Source organism: Aphis gossypii, chromosome 3 (assembly GCF_020184175.1).
Source record: "Aphis gossypii isolate Hap1 chromosome 3, ASM2018417v2, whole genome shotgun sequence".
Taxonomy (NCBI): Eukaryota; Metazoa; Arthropoda; class Insecta; order Hemiptera; family Aphididae; genus Aphis; species Aphis gossypii.
In genome coordinates this window covers 11,176,888-11,200,541 of record NC_065532.1, presented here as the reverse complement: position 1 = coordinate 11,200,541, position 23,654 = coordinate 11,176,888, and the positions used below count along the sequence as shown (strand labels likewise).

General features: G+C 25.7%; 2 protein-coding genes across 4 annotated transcripts in view; one reads left to right on the top strand and one right to left on the bottom strand.

The window, feature by feature from the left end:
* The window catches only part of LOC114120594 (lipase member H-like), a 41,088-nt gene extending 39,788 nt beyond the window's left edge, over nt 1-1,300 (bottom strand). The window contains exons 1-3 of the mRNA XM_027982548.2: nt 1,129-1,300; nt 906-1,020; nt 415-530 (exon numbers count right to left, since the gene is read on the bottom strand). Of these exons, the coding sequence (XP_027838349.2) occupies nt 415-530; nt 906-1,020; nt 1,129-1,177 (280 nt within the window). The 5' untranslated portion in view covers nt 1,178-1,300. The remainder of the gene's footprint in view (nt 1-414; nt 531-905; nt 1,021-1,128) is intronic.
* The window catches only part of LOC114120595 (ras-like protein rasC), a 154,413-nt gene that overhangs the window by 121,445 nt on the left and 9,314 nt on the right, over nt 1-23,654 (top strand). For 2 of the 3 annotated variants that reach the window (XM_050202975.1, XM_050202974.1), the window contains 2 exons: nt 6,874-7,106; nt 18,602-18,879. In XM_050202975.1, coding sequence (XP_050058932.1) covers nt 6,939-7,106; nt 18,602-18,879 — 446 coding nt within the window. In that variant the 5' untranslated portion in view covers nt 6,874-6,938. Of the gene's footprint in view, nt 1-6,433; nt 6,490-6,873; nt 7,107-18,601; nt 18,880-23,654 lie in introns of those variants that run through there. The other variant, XM_050202976.1, reaches the window with a different exon arrangement.

The window sequence follows — 23,654 nt, the reverse complement described above, 5'->3', positions numbered from 1 at the left end:
ATTTAGAGGCTGTATACTATTATTAAAGCAAAATAGTGATATGAATAGTTTATACTCGGTACATAAGAATCACTCGATTATAATATAAAACTAGAAAAGTTAAATTTACGTCAACGATTTTCCGCTCTAAACATTACTAAATCTATTATACCGTCAAATGTTTAAGTTTGTTAAAAAAAAAAGCAATTAATCGGAAACCATAGGAGTACGCTATAATGTTTTTCGTTTTCCTTCTGAGTTTGATAGATTGAAGTTCGACAAACATGTCTTTAAAAACTGAAGTAGAAGAAATAATTAAAAACCGTGAAGGTTTTCTATTAATACAAAAAATGAATAGTTCTCTTAAACCTAGTGTGTGTTATTGTTATAATATTTATTATAAATTATAAATTCATAAATGAAAAATGTACTTACATTTTCCCAAATCCGCTACAACACCAGTCCACGGACTTGATCTAAATCCGTGCACTAGTACAATCAATGTTTTGTTGCCTGAAATTGTTATGTTATTTTCATCCATCAAGTGATAACTATAACAAACATATTATTATTATACACCATAAGCTTCTATAAAAGCCATAAATAATAACGTTAATAATAATAATAAAATACAGTTTATAATTTATATTCACTGTTTATCGAAGTTTTAAACAACCAAGTTTCCAAATCTTTGTAGTTCAACCAGTTCTACCAGTAAATAAATTAATAACCGTAATACAAAGTGTCGTATCTTTATTTTATTCGAATATAGGTAATATTATATTTAGCACCATTATAAGAACATAATTTCTGTTATTTATCGAATTCGGATATTTAAGCTATAGACTTCATAGTTACGATAGACAACACATAACTAAATTCTTAAATCGCTTTCGTACATACATCGCTGTACGTATTAACATTACTTGTTATCAAAAAAATAATATTGAACTCTGGGAACATCGATTGTGGTGTTAGGTGCTGCGACAGTGGTGTTAATCGCAACGACAGTGGTGTTAGGTGCAGCAATGGTTAATCGGTCTGAAAATATTACACAAACTATATTATTATAAAATAATATAGGATAGATTTTCACGCATGACGAACGGATCGATTATTGTACAATATTATAAAAAAAAACAAAATTACAGAATAAAAACTGAAAAGCGATCAAACCATAAGTCGTCGGCTGATTCATCGTTACAGCACATCGGCAATGTATGTGTATAGTACGATCAACGAAACTGCTTTAGAATAATCCGTTGTGTGCGCAATATGAAAAAAGGTGAAAATGTCACAGTTTCCCATCTACGAGCAGGTACCGTATACCCATGGTCATCGTTTGAAAATTACTGACAAATTATAATAATTGTTACGATTGTACTAGCGATAAACGATGTTGCGCATAATATATAATAATATTATACATTGTATACAAATATGTAAGTGCATTGTTGGCGTATAATATAATATGATTATTATGGTTTATTACGATATTTGAATGCGGTAAAAACATAATCATTGTTGTTTTATTATATTATAATATATATATATAATATTAATGTTTTTTTTTTCATAATTCACTTTATATATGTACACTACTGATTCCGACGGGAAATCGTTTGCCTCCGTGCAGAAAGGTTGAATCGGTCGGGAAAAAATGGCATACAAACTTATCGTGGCGTGAAATATATTTTTGCCGAGACTTCATTAATATTAATTCAAACCAAAAAAAAAAAAAACACACAATACATCCAGCCCATCTTGTTTTGTTTTACACTTAATGTATATCAAATTAAAAGTATGGATGTTCATTATATATTAGTTATAAAAAACGTGTATTTGTATGTATACTTTATAGATAACTGTGTTACTAACTCGAAATAATAAGGTATCGTCTGAATTCTTTATAAATAATCATAGTAATTATTAACTCGGAATTTAATGAAACACAATGAATTAGTATTATAAAAAATGTAAAAGCTAGTATTTATAAATCAAAAACCAATGACGTTAACAAAAAATATTATGCTGATAAAATATTGATTTACGTTTGAAGTGGTAAAATATAAGACAGGTCAAATTATTAGATATATAAATTTGAAATAATATTATATTATATTGTTTCACTCGAAACGTAAAAATATGGATGTATTTAATATCTCAATATAATATATGTAGGTATAGAGATACTGAGAAGATATATAGTACCTAGGTAGGTAGTTGTATGACACATAATATTAAAAATTATACTTTACCCAAACACAGTTAAATTTCAAATAATTCAATCTGTTTATTTAAACTTTTCAACACAGCAATCAATTCGTTTTTACATGACTGACATACCTACTATATCATCAAATCCTTTCAAAATTACAAACACCACATACAACTGTACTTTTCAAATGACCTCAATAACCATTTAAATACAATACACATAATTAAACATTTTTATTTACAAAACGTGAGATACTGTAATGCTTGGCTCATTCGTGTTTCTACACACTTAAACACACATAATGTAACCTTTATTTATCATCTATCAAACAATATTATAATAATTATATTTAAAAAATTCTACATAAAATAATGATTAACACCTATTATTTTTCATACATAATATATTATATTATAATAGTCGTACTTTTTTCAGATACATTATTGCCGTTTCCTACAATGTTATAATAATTATTATCGGAATAAATAAATGATTTAAAATATTTATCAACTAATTTTTAATCATAACAAATTAATTTTTTCAATAATAAATACCTAATAATAACCTGGATTAAAAATGTTAATTCCAATAGATGTAATTTGTTTTAAACAATAACAATAATTAATATTATGTTTTTTTTCGTACTTACAATTATCAAAAATACAAAGATTAAAAAAAAATTTATTCTTTATAAATTCAATTAAATTTTGGAAACAAAATCAACGATTTAAAATTATAATAAATTATTCGAATTAAAACTGATAAGATGTTTAATGTTTAATGTTTAAAAATACAAAGTAAATCATCTATATATAAAAAAAAAACAAATAAGAATAAATGAATTATAAAAATACCTTTTAGTGATTAAAATAAATATTTGATTCTACTAACAAAAGTATTAAAATTCAATAAATTTTATAATTAATTAAGTATAAAATTATTTGTAATATTTGAACCACGTGAAAGATCTCGTTTAAGAAATGGTTACAGTAATTTTTCTTTTTTTCCCCTAAAACCCTATCATCAATGTTCTTCACAGATTAGATCGGCGCTTTTCTTCTCATTTCTCCTTAGAATGATGGCCAGACCTTTTTTTTATGCTCCAAACGTGACGTTTTGAGAAAAATATAATTTTATTATTATTAATTTACAGGAGCGCTGTCAGACGCGCGTTAATTAAGCGTTAAGGTTTGGGGTGGGCCATTTATTATTAAATAAAAGGCATTTTGTTGAACAAAAAATAAAAAATGTTTCTTTTTGTAAATATCACTGTAAACTCAAAATATATATAAATATATATTTCAAGTATATGACTTTAATATATCATTGTAAAATAAAATCAAAACGCTTTTAATTTTCTTTTTTTGAAGTGCAGTTTAACATGCAAGTGTTCGGTAACTATTTAATTTTCAAATTTACCATTTACATTAAATGCATCGTGTACCAATAAAAAATTTAAAATAAAAAAACCTTACATTTTGTTATATCATGCATTTATGTAATTTATCCATCATAGTTGTTGATGATTTATTAATAAAAACATGCAACATCTTTTATTTTAATAAATTGTTAAGCTCTTATAATATTTTATCTAAGAAAAATGTATGCTCAATGTATTTTATGAGCATTTTTATATTGGATTTTAAATCCATTAAAATTCATTAATAAATAATAAATTAAAAATCCTAACTCTTCAGAGAAATTCGTAGATGATAGTGTCAAGACCCGGGATTAAAATAATAACTGGGTCAATAATTTTACAGTTGTTTTTTTTTTTTGCATCTATTACATAAACTAATTTTACTTTTTTTTCTTTCTTTTCTGCATCTTAAAACAAAAATAAATGCTATTTAAATGGAAAAATTAATAAAAATTTCTTTTTAAGTATTGTTATTAATACTATCTAATTTGTATGTAAATATAATTTCAAAAAGTTTTTTCTATTATGAAATTTGACAGTTACGTGTCATTATTGTCATAAATAATTTATACTAATAATATTATTATGTTATAAAGATGTATAACCTTTCATTCATTCAAAAAACAAAATATTCCGATTACTTCAACGTGATGAACATTGCTGAGCCGTCTTTTTGTTTTACTTACTTAAATTTGTCTAAACTTTGTGGTATTTTTTTCAGTTGAAAGCAACTATAATGTTAAGAAACTGAACAAAAAAACTAATTTTTCATTACGTTAATCAGAATATAATATATAATTATTATTATTACATTTAGTATTTACATAATTCAACGTGCTTCAACTTATAGTTAAAGTATTAATATAATTCTAGTTTTAAAAGTTTCAAATAACTCTTATCGATATCGTATGGTAAATATTAAAACTCGAATTAGTAAAAATGGATTCTTCAAACTTCATCTCTCGAATTGTATTTTTGGACATTATTTTTTGACACAGAGCAATGAAAATTATGCAGACTTATCATAATGAAAACTTCAATATACTGCATAGTGTATAATATAATATTATATAATATATTTCATATACAGATAGTCATTTCACTTATTGTTTTTGTCTTCGTTTCGAACCTTGTAATTAATTGAACCAAGGGTGATGTACTGAAACTTTTGTAATAAGGATGATAAAAGAAAAAAATATATTTCTCGTACTTTGGGGTTCCAATTGCAATTGAAACGTTTTCACTTCTCTTGTTATAATCCCCCCATGTATAAATCAATGCTTCAAATCACACTGTATATAAAATAGTCAATGGGCCTGATTGGGACTATATCACTACAAAATATACGCATACTGTATATTATATATTACAGTCCATTTATAGGAGGTGCTAAGTTAAAATAAAAATGAATCGGCGGCTCGTCAACATTACATGTCAAAAACCTATTCTATTTCGTTGATGAAATTAAATTAATTAATAAATATTCATTCACTACACGTATACTTGAACATTAGAAAATAAATTTATGCTAATGGGCTGCCGCTTCTGAAGGTACCCAATTTAAGTTAACAACCTCATTTTTATTATATTAAATTATAAATTTAATGCAATTAAATGTAAGGAGACATTTTTAAAGTTTTTTTGAATATTAACCTCTAAACTTGTGTTTGTGTATAATGTATTTTTTGATTACACCAATGAAAAGCCTAATATGTATTATTTTTCTCGATTTAATAAATAATAAATTTTATATTTCATCACACAATTATTGTATTTTAATCATTAAATGAATTATCATAAGACAACAGCTGAAAATAATAATAATAACATATGTACCAGATATATGTATATTAATTTGTTTTAATATATTAAGTTATGTTTAATAGATAAATTATACATTTAGCCATATTTAATGTTTCTATCGTTAATTTTGGGTATCATAATAATTATTTAGTTTATTACCATTCCCTATTGATTTTAAATGGTTTAGATGAATTACGCGCTTGTGCATTATTAATGTATAATATAATTTATCAATTTATTTTATACATCTCATCAAAATAAAAATCTAATACATGCATATTTAAATAAATGTAAAGGAATTTTTATAAAAATTAAAACGTATCACAAATAGTTCAAAAGTATATATTTAGTAAAACGTTCTAATACTAAATTAATTACTAAATAACTTACTGTTTAAAAAAAAATAATAATTTTAAGGATTGAAAATAGTGAAAGAGATAATATTTTTTGTGCTGAAAACGAATATTTAATACATTAAAATATTTATATTTTATGCTTAGTATTGCGAACGTTTCAAAATAAAAAATGGTAGTCAAGTGGGAACCACTCAACTGTACATTAGGTGTCGAATGGTTCCACTGTTATGGGTGTATTAAATTTAAATTCAATTATATTATATCATCGTATACGAAAAACGATCGGTCTGTCTACCTATATCACAAAGTATATTTCATAATATTATGTTTTCTTGATGTAGCTAAAATAAAAAAAATATATTATATACTTATACTATATAAATATATAATTGTTATTAACTTTTGAGTTAATACAGTCTTATCATATTTAATAACAGTATAAATAAATTCATGGTATAAATAGCCGATAAGTACCTAGGTATAATATCTTAAAATTAATCTATACATTATATTTTTAAAATTTCATTCCGTATAATTCATAATAATATTATGACGTATATTATGAGTTTTAAGGTAACCATGGTTACAAAACAATTATTATAATAATAATATTGGGTTTGAGCATAAATTCCCGTTTTCCTTAATTTCTTGTTTGTTTTTTCAGATTATAAAAAAAAAAAAACTGGGAATTTTTAATTTTAACCAACTCTTAAGTACAAACAAAATCCATTTTACTATTTAAAACCACACTTAAAGTTTAAAATCGAAAATTTTTTCGATTACTTATCGTGTACATAGGTGGAAAAATACACATTTTTGTAATATCAATACGTTCATCTCTCCACTCAAAATTTAAAATACCTACATCGAAAAGTTATGTCTCTTCAGATTTTTTTCATTTAAAGATACTATTAATAAATGAACAAATGTTTATTTTTATCTGATTAGCTTTTTATCAGTGACTAAGACTAAAACATAATTATAATATACTCGTACACATCCTAAAATATATATAAAAAAAAAAAGATCAAATTTAGATTAATATAACAATAAAGTTGTTAAATTCTATTTTTAATTAGATTGTTTTTTTTTTTTAGTTTAGTGCATAATGTCTAGTAGACAATGAAATAGTAGTCCAACTTACGGATCAATACAGTATATCATGGCCGACCCGGAGAGAACTAGATTGGTGGTGCTTGGTGACGCTGGCGTTGGAAAAAGTGCAATTTGTAAACGGTTTTTGTACAACTCGTTTTGCTCCAAGTACAAGACAACAGTAGAAGACCTTTATAGTAAAGAATTCAACGTCGGCACAAACCAACACCTCAAAGTAAGTAATTCTAGTAGTATTCTATAAATCGTATTATAATTATTATTGTAGAATAATTTTTATATATATATATATTATTGATTTGCAACTTGAATTTTAGAACGCCTGGAAAAATAATTAAGTTACATCGTTTTTAAATTTACAAAATGTATTCAAAATTCCGATAACAAATGAAAATTATCATTGAAATTTTATTTTATGAAACACATAAATTATCGGTATTATAGTGATATATATTATTTCATACATGTTTTTAGTTTATGGTTAATATAATGACAAATCACAAATAATACAATAGAATTGTTGATCAATATGTAACTACTGTTATAACAAGCATGCAACATGTTTTTTAAATTTTCACCGAGAAGTAAAGCATTTATTTATCATATTTTTATTTAAAATGTATTTTAATTGATATATTTTTAAACAATTATAACTGCAACAAGATAATAAAATGTATAAGTAATTAGTTGAAAAAAGTTTATCATTTCACAACAGTCAAAAATAAAAAATATATATTTTGTAAGTATATGTACTAATAATACTGACATTAAAATAGATTAAACATATTATATACTATAGAAATATTTATTAGATTTATTTAGAATTCAGATCAATTCGAAATAAGTAAAATGCTTAAGTCGTAATCGTGTACATATTTTCTCTGAAACTGATTTATTCGCTATATACATGTACAGTTAAATACTAATATTCTAATTAAAATAAAGCCAAAAATTTGTAATTTCATTGCACATAATATTGTTTATACTACATATTTCAATACAATCAATTAACCTATACTGTGAATATTATACATTAATTTAATATTACTCAAATTTCAATGTATTATCTTATTGGTTATTCTTATTACTATGCAAATCAATATAAACTTCATTAGAATAACCAGCTGCATCTATAATTATTTTATACTTCGTCACTTTGAATAATATACTATTAAAGAATATTAAAATACCGCTTTATAAATAAATTTAATTCGCCGCCTACAGAGTAATAATATGGGCTGCAACTATTATTGTGAGTCGTAAACTTCACCTTGTAAACGAATATAATATGAAAACAAAGATAATTTAATTTTAAATACGTCCAGAGTAGAGTTTACGTTATAGTTTAAATAATATATCGTATTGCGTGTTATTATTAAATATAATACTACAAAAATGTTGGATACACTTTATTTTGTGTGCACTGTCGCTTTTATGTATGTTAGGTAGTAAATATAATAAAATATATACGTATATTGTATATCGTTTCAAACAAAATCGTACAAAGTGAGTGTACCTACTCGATCTCATTTAAACGCAAACATATCAGTACGTAAAATTAATGTGGTAAATTAAACGGTGTACGTTACGATGTAAAGGACCATGGCGGGCATCGATAATGGTATAATAATCATAGTAGAAATATAATATACGAAATCCGGTCATATACTAAACGCGCTATATTAAATGATTACCTATCTCTCTCCTCGGTCGGCGTTGAACTGTAATCTGTATACTTTGTATAATTAATAATAATAACAACGGCGTTCAGGTACAAACAATATTATCAACAAAAGATCCGTTTGTCCGAAATGAAACTAATATCGTTGTTACCCCCCCAATGGAAATTCGAGGCGGTCGAATTACGCCGTCTTTCGCGTGTGCACGTATTACAATATCGTCGTTGAGTAAGTATGCTGCTGACAGACGCCTTACAACGGGACCCTTGTTTGACGGTTATTATTATTATTATTGTTACGTTGACGTACTTACTACCTATATATAATATATAGTATTGTTTTCAAATCCCCGCGGTCGCTATAGGTTATTATAACGCTGCAACGATCGAGCACATCAAATAAACGTCTTGTTTCAAAGACGTGCGACTAAAATCAACCGCCACCGGTCGACGACGCCACCTCTCTCATCCTATACAGCTATAATACACCGAAGGCCGACGCCAACGTTTTCGTCACTTCTCTCCCCTTTTGCACCCCGAATACATCACCCTTTTAATCCACCCACCATCACTCAGACGGCGCATAAGACGACCTGCGTTTATTGTTATATGGCGTAGTAGCAGCAGTACAAATAGTATTAGTAGTTGTAATAGTAATAGCAGACAGTAGCGGTAGTAATAGTAGGTAAATTTTGTAAATTACTCTAACTTGTGTATTGTGATTGTACTTGCTGTTATACTGTAAATAATTTACGACTTGTAAACGTGCGTTTTGTAAACAAACCATGGCGGTCGTAGTTTAGCAAAAGCGAAGCATAGGCAGTCTTCCCCCGGGTTTACGATTTGGGGTAAAAAAAAAAAATCGATTGTAACTATGTGTTTGAAAATAGACGTTACGCCGGGGTGTATAGTATAGTTACATGCTCAAAAACCGAAAAAAAATGAGAAACGGTGAAACGATGGGTTCTCTCGTATTGGGTGCCAAAATAAAGGAGGATCGACAGAAGTAGAAGAATGAGGCGGCCAACTTGTAAAAATTGTAGCTAACTGTAGTTTTAATCAACTTATTGTTTGTACACCGTAGTGTTAAGTTATTACTATTAAACTGTAAACTTGTTAATATTAAATTTTAAATTGTATTTATACGTTAATAAACTATGAGAACTCAGCGGGAAGCAAAGCATTGGCATTCCTCCCCGATGTCGACGATTCAGAATAAAAATAAAAGTAGTATTAGTAATAGTAATAATAGTAGTAGACGGAGAAGAGGAGGGAGCTTAAGCCCGACGGCCACGACTTCCACGTTATGTGTCACACAAAGGCCCCTTTGTAAAAGTGAACATATACACAGAACGCAGACGATGGACGGAACTGTACAGAAGGGTTAATGGTTCAATTGAATAGCACTTGTGGGGGCCAGCGTTGACCATCCATATTATGTACTGGACTTAACCGCACTATTTCGACGAACGTTTTACGCACAGTGGCTATTATATTACAATATAAAATATATATACTGAGTAATGATGTCTCAATGGTATTCACTTCGTCACTTAGACGTACGGTTTTTTCTTTCTAATTGACCTTCTATTTTCGAAAATTACGGCCGTATTAAAAAGCTCAGTTTGTCATAGTTTTGAATACTTATTGATTTACTTATAATTAAAAAATGTTGTTTTGCACCTAGGATAATAATACTTCAAAATCCGAGATAGCCATTATTTATATTGATCATTTATGTAAATGTTTTAAAAGTATTTATTAAATTGCGTTAATTATTCGAGTATTTATATAAGTTTTAAAGTATAAAAATCAGAAAGAGTGTATACAGATTAGTTTTTACTGTGACCCCAGTGAGATACTCTATAAATACACTTTTTCAATCAAATAATGCATTCAAATTCTGATTTTTGAATTTTTTCAATAAACTTAAGGCAATGTTCTAAATTTTTGTATTTTTCATAGCTTTAACTAGTAGATAACATATTTTTTCAAACAAAATTTACCATTTATTATTTATACATCAATAAGCAAATCATGTTTTTTAATTATAATATAATATCTTAATCAACATTTAAAAAAATAATTTCTGAGCTATTAAGCTTTGCGTACTAATAATCATTATTAATAGTGTTAAATAAAATATAAATATTTAGTCTATATATAAAATGTGAATTAATCAATAAATATAATTTTCAAACTATCATAGTCCCTATATTTTCTAATCGTAGTCTATTCTTTTTACTACATAAATTTTAATAGCTCAGAATTTAATTTACCCATCAAATTTTCAAAACAAAATATTTGCTTGACAATTATTTGCAGTGGAAAACGGTAATTCTAATTTTCAAAAAAAAAAAAATTGTTTTTAATATTAGTGAAAATGCTTAAAATTCTGAAAATCAGAATTCGAATTCATGCAGCATAATTGGTAAAATGGAGTAAAAGTGAATATGCTTGATGAATCCATTCTACACATAACGAATTATCAAGCATATTCAAATTATATGTACTATATTTTTATGTTATTTTGTACATAGACAATGAAGTTTGATCATTATATTTATGTGAATATCAACTATAATTAATAATTGTGTGATTTTTTGAAAATATACTGGACAATAAAATTATTTGGTATAGTAAATCAAAGATTATTAAAGAACAATAGATTATAATTATAGAATAAAAATTCAATAGGGATATAAAAAATGCATTGTAGTATGATTATTGGTGCTGTATGCAATTTATTTAACAAATATTATCTAATTGCTAGCATTATTTTTTTTTTTTACATATTTTAACAATGATTGTTTATCAATAATTCGTGCAATAAACATTATTGTATTTGTTTTATTTTAATAATCGTATTACTTTAATCATCATGCACAATTTATGGCACATTTTTAACCTCAAATTAATTAAAACCTGGTAAAAAAATATACTAATCACTCGACTTTTAAACAATTTTGATTATTATCATCGATTTGAATGGTTTTTATGCCAATTTATATGATGCATCATTACCTTAAATTATATAAAAAACAGTAATACAGTAGGTACATTAAAACTATAGTTACAATGAATATTTGTGTGCTAGAATCTAGAAAAATTTATGCTTTATAATATTGTTTTAAATATTATAATATTAATCATCAATACTTCTTATTTTTAATAATTTATACTTAAAATTTGGATACCTACATAAGACATTGAAAAATATTATTTACGAGTGTTTTGTAAAAAAAAAAGTGATATGAAACGCAAAGCAAAATCCTTTGAAAAGTATATTATGACGTACTACGAGTATTATAAATTCTTAATATTAAATTTACATTTATGAAATCAATATGTCAAATTAAATGAATTTAAAATGGACATCAATTTATTTATTTTTTTTATCGTCGAGTTTTGTATAAAAAAATAAATGATCGTTAATTTAATATAATAATAAAATTATGAATGCAACAGTATTCAGTAAGATGTATACTAATGGCTTGAATTTTATATTATTCAACATTTTTATTGATGTATCTTTATTTGTGTCTTCGTTTATCTTTAATTTAAATTTTAAAAAATATGTATATTTTTTTTAAAAAAAAACGTATGTATGATATCTATAAATAACTATGCAATTAAAGCAAAAATATTTTGCATTGATTTTTTTTATAAAAATTCATGTAAACGCTCAAACCTACTATTCGACAGAGGTATGATACATATAATAAATACTGACAAATCAATATTATGTGATCATTCTACCTCGTTATTTGTAGTAAAATTGAATAATCTTTTATCGAATTAAACTATCAAAATATGTAAATCATACCACATCGGTTTACGAAATTGTAAATTATAATTATTGGAAAACCGTATCAACAGAAATTAGAAACTCTCGATTAATAGACAGACCTATATAATGTGTATAAGTACATTTAATCATTCTACAATCTTAGTTGATGCACTGCCTTTGATTTATTGATAATTCAATACATGACTCCATAACTGTTAGTCAAAATGTTGGCATTCGGAATAATTATACACCAAATCTGAATAGCGTTTGATAATATCTCTAATATATCTTAAAAAGCATTTTTACTTACTACATAAGTAGCTAATAAACTTTTATTGGCGTAAATAAATAGACAATTAATCGTTGATTTTAAGTTAAAAATATTTTTAATTCAACATAGAATATTTTTTACAGTCTTGTTAGCTAAAGTTATTGGTTACATAGTTACTAACCTACTGTGTGTGGTCAATGCATGGTGGGTATTGCCGTAACAATAGTGTAACATCAAATATTTTAATAATTAATAGCAATAACCATAACCACCATAGTGTAAGTAACAATAGTAACACTACAAATCATCTCACGATTATAAACCACTATACCATTAATGCATTTATATAACAGGCATCAAATCTCCCTTACCGTTTATCTATATAAATCGAGCATATTCTCTACAATTTCAATACATCACATTATCTCATTATTAATTATTAACATCTATTACATAATACCTGTTATATGACTCTCAAAATTTCATATCACAAGACTTTAGGTGGACTCAAAACATATTTATTAGGTATTTTTGTATTATTCGCACCCTCAACAATGGTATTCTAAACAAAAGCGAAACATACAATTAAACAATTTTGGAAAAAAAATTAATTCTATAAATATATAATATTCAATCGTCGACACAAAAATGTTTTTGCATACCTGCATAGGATTTTAATTTTTTTGTTTTTGTATGCTGTGCACGTGCTACAGTTCATGTTTTTGGTATTATATTACGTATATAACAACAAATTTAAGTCTATGTTGAGTAGGTTGATGTTTTACAGTTCGTGTTAAACATATTAAAATCGTCCATAGTAATATCTGAACATTTTATATTTAATTTTATTTTTACGTTAAACTATAACAAATATCCGTTGAAAAATAAAATTTTAATCCTAAATGAGTATCCTTCATTCCTGCACTGGAAGAATATTTAAATATTTACCATGTCAACTGCAATAGGTAATTTATGAAGTTCTGTGAAATTTTCAACCTAGTCCTTATAAAAACATTGAATAAATTTAAATCACGTTTAAATTATGTTCTATAATTACACTAAGTTATGACAATAATAATATATAATATCATCTGAAATATTATTATTGTAAATACATTTACATATTAAATAAAATTATTTAACAATAGATATTTTAGTATCTCTGATACGAGTATACAGGCCAATAATGTTATTAGATTTTATGATAAAGACATAAAACACATTTTAAACCAAGAATCTTGGAATATGTGTAAGATTTATAATTCTTAGCACGCATCTGAGATGGTATTTTTTTTTTTAATAATGCTAATTAAAAATAAATATAGAACTTACATAATAAATGCTATTTATAATAACTATTCAAGATTATTAAGAAATGATTTTAATAAAACAATAATTTATGTATAAACATAAAAGCGTTAGACAATAACTAGGTAAGAATATTTAATTGCCTTCTTTCAGGTAGATGGATAAAAAGGAATCAAAATATATGTCGTAGTATACTCAAACCACCAAAATAAAATTCAAATTCTTTTTTATAGCTTAAATATGGGTTGCGTAATAGAGGACTTACAGAGGACACGGATTTCAACCCCTCGGGTCTCATTTTCTGTACCATAAAGTGTTTATAGAGATATACAGAGTGATTAATTTCTCAAGTATGCTCACAACATTTTATCCCTTAATTATTCATTTATTTGGAAAAAAGAAGTTTCTATCGACACAAGGTACTTCTTCATTGGCGTAAAAAATCTAAGTATTTTAAAATATATTTTTAAGTATACTTAAAAATGACTAAAATCATATGTTCAAAAAAAAATTGAATAAATGCATAATTAAAGAATACAATGGGGGTAAGAATGAATGGTGAATAAGTAGGTGCAAGTTGGAAATTAACTTACCTTACAAAAAATAAAAACGTATACTTAGATATGTATAGGCACGTGCGTATAGGCATATGTGGAGATAAAGACTAGAGCCGATATGCACGTAGCAAAAACAGTTTCGTTACATTGAAAATCATATCACGTCTGCGTTCGGTTTTTCTTCACTAGTATATAGTATTTATTGGTAGTTCGTGGACGCGATTATCATCTCCAAAGACACAGTCATCTTCAGTACCTACACAATATCTATAAATCTATATTATAGATATATAGTTTTGAACAATATTGTGTTTTCAATATAAAACAACTTTAAAGTTCAATCGAAATAAAAAGTGTAACATTGAATTCTCTCGGGATAAAATATCCCACTGACTTGTGTTTTTAATGAGTGCTATTATGTAATTTCCACGAGTGAATTGCCTACCTATATAACAATACAGTAATGTAAAATATACGATTTTGTACACTAATTGTAGCACAAATATGTGTCAATAATTCGCTAATCCGCATGAGTTTTGATGCACCTTATTCATACACAGTTAAATTGGTATGCACTTTGATTGATCCGTACGTATAAAATGTACATCCAAACATATATAATATAAAATAAATATAAAACTTTAATAAAAAATAATCAAACAAATTATTTTAAATTATCATATCACCACATCCAGCCATAACCTTGACAGCACTTAAATTTTCATTTATATAACTGTAACATATATAAATGCTTAAAATTATTGTAATTTATTTATCTATTCATAACAATAACTGTTTGAGTAACTGGAGCCATCAAACTAACATGACGTACAAATAATTCCATTCGTTGAGTTGAATATTTTGCAATTGACTGACATAAGGTCATATCAGTGACATAAGCTATCACTACTAAATAAATAATGTGTTGTATGTAGTATGGTGATATCTATAGCTCATGTTTTTCTTTCAAATACGTTTTGGTACATATGTATAATGTATATTTTGTATCGATTCAAATGATGCAATGCGAATATAATTGAAAATAATTGATTAAATATATACCATACTGTTGTACATAAAAAATTATAATATCCTGCTGATATTAAAAGAAGAGAGGAAGTAACATCACTCGAGTTAGAATAGACCACTCCCATATAATACATGCTTACCTTATCAAAAATGAACCAACAACAGTATGCGATAGATCGTACTTTCAATGGAACTTTAACAATAGAGAATGAAGTCATCAACTGTCCCAAATACACCGGAGCCTGCAAGATCCTCAACAAACCACTTTCATCAACCTCTCGCGAAAAGAACACTGTCGCAATCAGTATACATTTTTCACGATATAGACATACCTGAGCTGTAAATTGTAAATTTTTTAACATATGTCAATATTTGTATTTAGATATAATTTATATTAATATCAATTTTTAATATTAAGTTTAACGTAGTCGAAAAACCACTGTGGTTAAAATCGTTTAACAGATATGTATATAAAAAAAAGTAATAATAATGAAATTTAAAAAAATTAACTTTGTAATTAATTTAAGCTTCTAGAATATTTATAGCTTTCAATTAACACATCGTATCCCTTAACTCTTTTTATATCACTATTAGCGTTACATATGCTTCTAATAGATAAGAAACAAAATTTTCAAAAAAATAAAAAATTTTGGTTGAAGTAAAAATATACTGAAAACCGATTTACTTTAAATGAACCATTTAAAAATGGTTCTCTAAAAATCCCATCTGAAGAAATTAATTTAAAATTTAAAAATAGATATATAATTACGATATTATCTGTAAATCATTTACTTTAATTTCCTTATAAAATGTTAAGGTTATTGGAAATTTATTATTTTAAAAATCTCTACATTTTTATTTTTACTGAAGCTCTAGAAAAAAAGTTTTTTTCTGGAAATGTTTCTAACATTTTAATCTATACTCATATATATTAATTTAACATGAATATATACACTATTAAACTATTTACAATATCAATTACATACCATCAATAAGACCAATCCAAGAATGCACATTAATTTCAATATTACATTAGAGGTAGGCCCTTTTCCCTGGTTCATTGCCGATTCCAAGATTAATTTATGTAGTAATTTAAATGGTTACCTACGTACTCTATGGCTACATAATTGATTTTATAAGCATACGTATATCAATTTTATAAATAGAAAATAACATTTAAAATGAGTTGGATATCATTACATAAATAATAAATGTAATGGTAAAATTTATTTTTAAATGTGAGCTAATTCAACAAATATTTATCAATCTAATAAGTGTTGAATAGATCACTGTAATGAATATGTTAAATTTGAATTCAATGATGTAACGTTGTATCCAAAAAAACAAAAAAAAAACGATTATGAGCAACGACACTACGACAATGAATACCCTACATCACTAAGTATAAATTTTCATTACGATGTTTTTATTGGTATTTTTATTAAATTAATTTAGTTTATTATTCGTAATACAGTAGAACGATTTAATTTTTTTCAAAATATCACGCATTTATTATGTTATTAACTATAAGTTATTAGTTAGTAAAGTTAGTAGAATAAACATGAACTAGTTATAAAAATGAATTGAAAAATTTGAAAAATTAATTTAAATTAAAAAAAGAATTAATTACTATGTACTTCCTTAGATTTTCAGTAGTGAAACTGACTCTATTTTCTGACAGAATATTTTTATACGTAGGTATAAAACAAATTGTCTATAATACATCCATTGAAGTGATCGGTACATATTTCATAAAAGAGGTTTCAAATTTATTATAACACTAAATTTTAATTTTTTAAATGGTCGATATGGATGTTATAGGCATACTGGCCGTATAGGCACTGCAGGCTATATTATGTAGATCGATAATCTATACGTTTAAATATTTAATAAGCAAGCCGATAACGAAAACAATAATAATCCAATATCCGCATTCTGGGTTTTTACATTAATTATTAATTATTTTTTTTTTTTATTAAAATAGTATAATAAACATAAAAAAATTCACAACTGAAATAATTGAAAAAAGCAAAAAAAAAAAAAAGCATTTATAAAAAAAAAGTCAAAATTTAATTGGTTTATTTGGAATCAGAATGACGTGAAACGAATTTATGTGTATAAATTAGATTTCTATCTCATATAAAGAAGCATATTATGATTTAAAACCACCAAGCCTTAGTTATTATAATAATATATATTTATGCCATATTTTATAATTACAATTAACTTTTAACTCAATACCACTTTATCGTAAACAGTGTAAATAGGTACATAGTATAAAACAATAAATACGGTAGATAATTTCTTAAAATTTCTTAATCTAATTATTTTGAAAATATGACGTTGTGTAGAGTACAATTCATAATATATATAAAATTTTGGAGTCCTTAAGAATAATGTTTTTAATTTATAATAAAATAATTAACATCATTATTTATCGTTAGAATGTTGAAATTCATTAAAATTTTAACTTCAGACATTAATACATTTTTTTGTGGATTTACACTCTACTTTTACTTTATTTTTATCGACGTATAAGTAACTTTGTATTACATCTTCCGGTTTTTTGACAAAGCGAAGAAACTGTATTATTATTAAAAAAAAAACCTTTAAAAATTATTCCTGGTTATTTTGAATTATTCACAATTGTTTATATGTAACCTCTCTAAGTACCAATAATAGATCCAATTTTTTATCAGAAACTTCTCTAAAGCTTTAAAGTATGAGTTTTAAGTCATAATTTTTTTTCTAATAATTATAAAAAAAAGGTAAAAAATACACACGTTAATCAATTCTTAATATATTATGTAAAATAACATTTTGTAATAAAATCCAAGAGATTATAAATACTAACTACATAAAAAAAATTTGACCCGAGGCGATCACCTATAATCCTCTATACTTCCCCTAAATACATGACTCCGTTAACGTTCAAAGTGACTATACGCAACCGGATTTCCTGTTTTTAAATGAGCTACAATAATTGGTAACATTGAAATTCAAAATAGTCGATTATCTCTATCAGTACCTAGTGAATTATATTTTAAGTCATTAACAAATGATATTATTTATGTTAAAGGTGGACATCTTGGACACATGCGGTAATCCGCAGTTTCCGGCCATGCGGAGGTTAAGCATAGCCAACGCGAACGCGTTTCTGTTCGTCTATTCTATCGACTGCGAACGGTCCTTCGAGACAGTCAAGCGAAACTTCGAGGAAGTACGTGAGCAGCGCGAAGATTACCAAATGCTACCGATTGTAGTGGCTGGAAACAAACTTGACCTGCCAGCCGACCATAGACGTGTTACCGTAGAAGACGCTTCCGAATGGCTATATTGTGAGCTACCGAAAATGAGGCGAGTCTAAAAATAAACATAAATATTGTATTTTCATGATTGGAATATTGTTAACAATAGTATTATTCAAACCGCGGTGTTGTGGGTAAAAAAAAAGATTTTAACTCTGTTAATATAGTCATCGTCACTAGTCGGTATATTACAAAAACAATAATTTCGTCGTATTATCACAATTCCAAACACAAAATCTAAAATATTTAAAATAAACACGATTAAACACATTTTATTTATTTTTAAATTATGCATTTATTTTATATTGATAATAATTTTAGTACGGTGTGCTTATCTATAGCCTGTAAGTCTCGGGATTGATAAAATGAACAGAATTATCGACAGTCATCCGCGATTAAATCCGTTCCACCTGCAAATCCGATTTATAAACTTATCTGACGTAAATATTAATTATAATACTTCCATTCAATTTTTTCTATAATAGCAATAAAATACGTGTCTCGGATGTTCGATTAAGTTCAAGTAGGTACGACAACTAAAAAAAAATAAATATTTTCTTGTATTCTTCGGCATCCAACCAATCCGTATAAATCGATATTCGATGTTATAATAATACTGTCATAATTGACATAATTATTAGACTATCTACTGTAATTTATAAATGCAATAATGATATTATATTTTTATGTCATATTTGCATGAATCATTAACTTTTTACCATAATATTATATAGGACGTAGGTACATTATAATTGTATCTTGTGGAAAATAATGTCATTCATAAATAATTATTGATAGTCGTATAATGAAGATATTGTCTTATGTTTGAATTTCATTCATTACAATTACCTAGTAATATCATTATTCATTACCATACTGGACTTTTATTTAAATATATTTTTTTTTATTTGTTCAAAGAGGACCACTCAAAATTCCATGTACTCAAATCTACTTTTTTTCGCTGTAATATCAACTATTTTACAATAATTAAATTCATTAAAAATAAATGTATATGCCTATGAAATGTATTTCCTATTCATTGTTAATTTTAAATAATCACAAATTTCACGATTTCAAATATGTTAAATAATAGAAGTTTTCAAGGTTTTGAAACAGAACGTAGAAAAACAGTTTAAAAACACTATATTCGTTCATGAGTTATGGACTAAGAATCAAACGAAATCTAATATTTCAATATGTTGTACTATAGGTTAAATAAATAGTTCAGTAGATACTCTCTCAGTAATTACTTACATACTCGTACTATAATGGTTCTATCGTATTATGAATGTATACTAAATGATATAATATAAAAAAATAAATAAAATAACAACCTTCCACTGAAAAACAATTTATTATTTTCGTTGTGTACTTTGGTAAAATTTCGTTTGATTTGAAATTTGACTTAGGATTTGTTACTACTTATTTTCCAATGAATTATTATATTGAATTGAAAGACATAGTACACCTAAACTTATATGTTAGTTTTATAACAACAAATTTTAATAAACGATATTAACGCGTTACGTAGAAAATATAGGAGGTATAAGAATAAAAGAGACATGTTTGATTAAATACAGTTTTATCAAATGTATACTACTTACGCCCGAAATAATAATCAGTAATTTTTAAAAAAAAAAAAGCTCAAATAAAATGATATATTGCTTCATGGTTACTTGCATCTCAATGTGCAAATTTTAACTTATTTTCATCTCAAACTATAAATATTCAATAATAACATTAATTCGATTATATTTAATAATATATTATTATAATGTAAAAAATACTTTTAGAAAATTCCGAAATATTATTGCTTATATTTTACAAACAGAATATTGATATTAATAAAAATGCATGTTTGATATTACTTTATATTTATAATCATAATAATTAAAATATGTCAAACAAAAATAGTTTTAGTTCAGTATAAAGTGGGATTTAACTTTCAATTATCTGAAAAGCTAAACAGTAATTTCTGTACATACCAAAAGTATTTTTTATAAAATTGTATCACTAAAATATTCATGTTTTGTTTTAGCTCAGAAGAGTATTCATTAATTCACTATTATGTATTTTTTTTTTTTTATGTATACACATATATATATATATATAAAAATAATTTTTATTATTACTTATTTATTTACTAATTGGAATTTTGAAAAAGAAAGAGGGTTTGAACTTTCAATCGCCCCTGCCTTCGCCAATTTTAAATTATACACCGGCAATCTAATTTACCTTTTTTATGTAAATATAGTAGCTAATAATAGTTAATATGCTTGAGTAGTATTCAGCCCTTTGACCTCCATAACTTTTCGTCAGTGATCAAATTTTGTCTTAGATCCAGAATGGATCTCTTGTCTGTCATTGTACAAACACGCAGTATAAATACGCATTTCTATATAACGCTAATAAACCCTTCAGCGAGTACAACCAAACGCGAAAAAAAAACACAAACTGTCCATCGATCAAACACGCGAGATTTGACGTAGCAGCCCAAATACAATTTATAATATACATTGAATTCCTGGGAAGAATAAGTATATTTCATTTCCTATTTCTAGCCCCAAGCGTTTGTAGTCCGGACGTCCGCTGTCGAGAGCACAGTGATGCGGTGGTGTCGACGGCGGCGAAAGCCGTAAAGACTATGGTATTCTACTTACTGACAAACGCAGCAGTAACAAAACGTAACAATCTAAATTATATTAAACATATTCATTACCTCGACTGTAGTCACGAGTATATATCAACACGTCACTGTTCCTGCGGAGTCCGGTAAATAGGTGTTATTTCATTCTACAGATCAAGATAGCTGATCACTGACCTCGTCTCGGTATAAAATGCATTTTATATATAATACGTATTACATCAAATTAATATTCCGTGTCTTCGTTATACATATTTTATAATAATGAGAATCATTTACAAAAGTACACATTTTATTTTTACTTTTAATACGTCATTTAGAAAGAAATATCCGAAAACGACTGGAGTCCACGACAAAAGTACTAAAATCTACATAAAATGTGATTTTTTCAAACGTAAGACAGTCATTTTCTCGATATTTTTCACACTATAGAAGTATAGAAAACGGTTGTACGTCTTTCAAAGCGCACACGCGATTTGAACAATGGATCTTCTTTGTACAGCAGTTTTATACACTTCAGAAAGTGTACAAAAATCAATGAACAAGTTGTAAAGTGTAATATTTCCCGCGTTTTACTCTCTTAACATATCATATACGTATATCGCATTATGTACCTACATTTAATCGTACTATAATGCACATTTATCCCATCGTATCTTTTTATTAAATTTGGAAGTAACTTAGGTACTATATTACAGTAATATTATCTAATAAAAAAAAATTAAAATCAAACCACTTTTTAACAGAAAAAAAAACCTTGTCACTAGGTAGTACATTACCAATTACTTAAATAGTTTGTGCATACAAACATATATAAAGCCAAATTGTGACATTATAATAGAAGTCATACGCCAACGCAATTTCCAACGATAGTAATAAATTATGTACACACTATATTTGTGGTCATGTGCACACACTGTTGTAATATAGTGTCGGTTCGAACTGTCGTTTTCAACTAATTAGTATATTCAAAGCCCAAATTTAAAATGCATAAATAAATTATGTCTTGAATTCGTTTTTAATGTCGTTTTTCTACAAGTGCAAAAATTGATTTCATCGATTGGAACACAGACACATTCACAATCATCAAAACATAACAACATAATGCCTATTTCAAATTACTTTTGAATAATAATGACGTTTTAATAAAATACTATAAAATAAAATATAATCATTTGAAAATACTGTTACTAGGTAGTAGTTTAATGATTTCAAAATATAGGCGAAAACTATATCTTAACACTTACACAAAATTTAGTGTAAAGTAAAAATAATTAAAATATCACTCCAACAAAAACTAATTATTAATAAGTTTTCAGCATACAAATTAAACTTCTATTAATATAAGATATAATATTTTTATATACTTTGAAGGCAATTTTTATTGTATTCCGTATTGTTACCATGATTTTAAACTGAATAAATTGTAGTTGCACTCAGAATAATAAATTTTTAAAGTAGGTATTGAGTTTTTGTAGATTTATATTTTATATCTATAAAAGTTATGTACTGGAATTTAAATATTTTATTTACGAACAATAAATACAAAGAGTCCAACATAAAAAGCTGATAAATAAAATTAATTAAATATATAATATAACTTATTTAATATAAAAAAATATAATAATATTATATATACCGAGAAATAAAAATAAAATAAATATTACACGGAAAAAAATATATAACTTAATAGGTAGCTTTGATGTTAACTAATATTAAATTATTTAACATATATTTATAACTAACAATCACTATGATTTCTAAATTTCTGAATATATCATAAATATAAAAGTTATTAGTTATTATTAGTTAATTAAATCTGTTAATTCATTTTTTTACACCCTGCATATTTATATTATTTGGAATCACAAATGTAATGTAGAAGTTTCAGTCCATAATTTTTTTTAGACATCAAATACAAATCTACAAAACTCAATATTTAATTTGAACGTTCTGAGTATAACTACAATTTATTTATCTTAAAATCAAGTTTATAAATTAGAAACTTTATTGAAACACCAAAACAGTATTAGCAATATTTTTTATATCCCGTAAAAGATAAATATAAGTGAATATAAATAATGTAAATATACGAGTATATTAGATATATAATTCTAAATAATTTTAAGTATGTTTAGCATTTGACTTATAAGGAATGTTCAAAATATAATATTTGTATT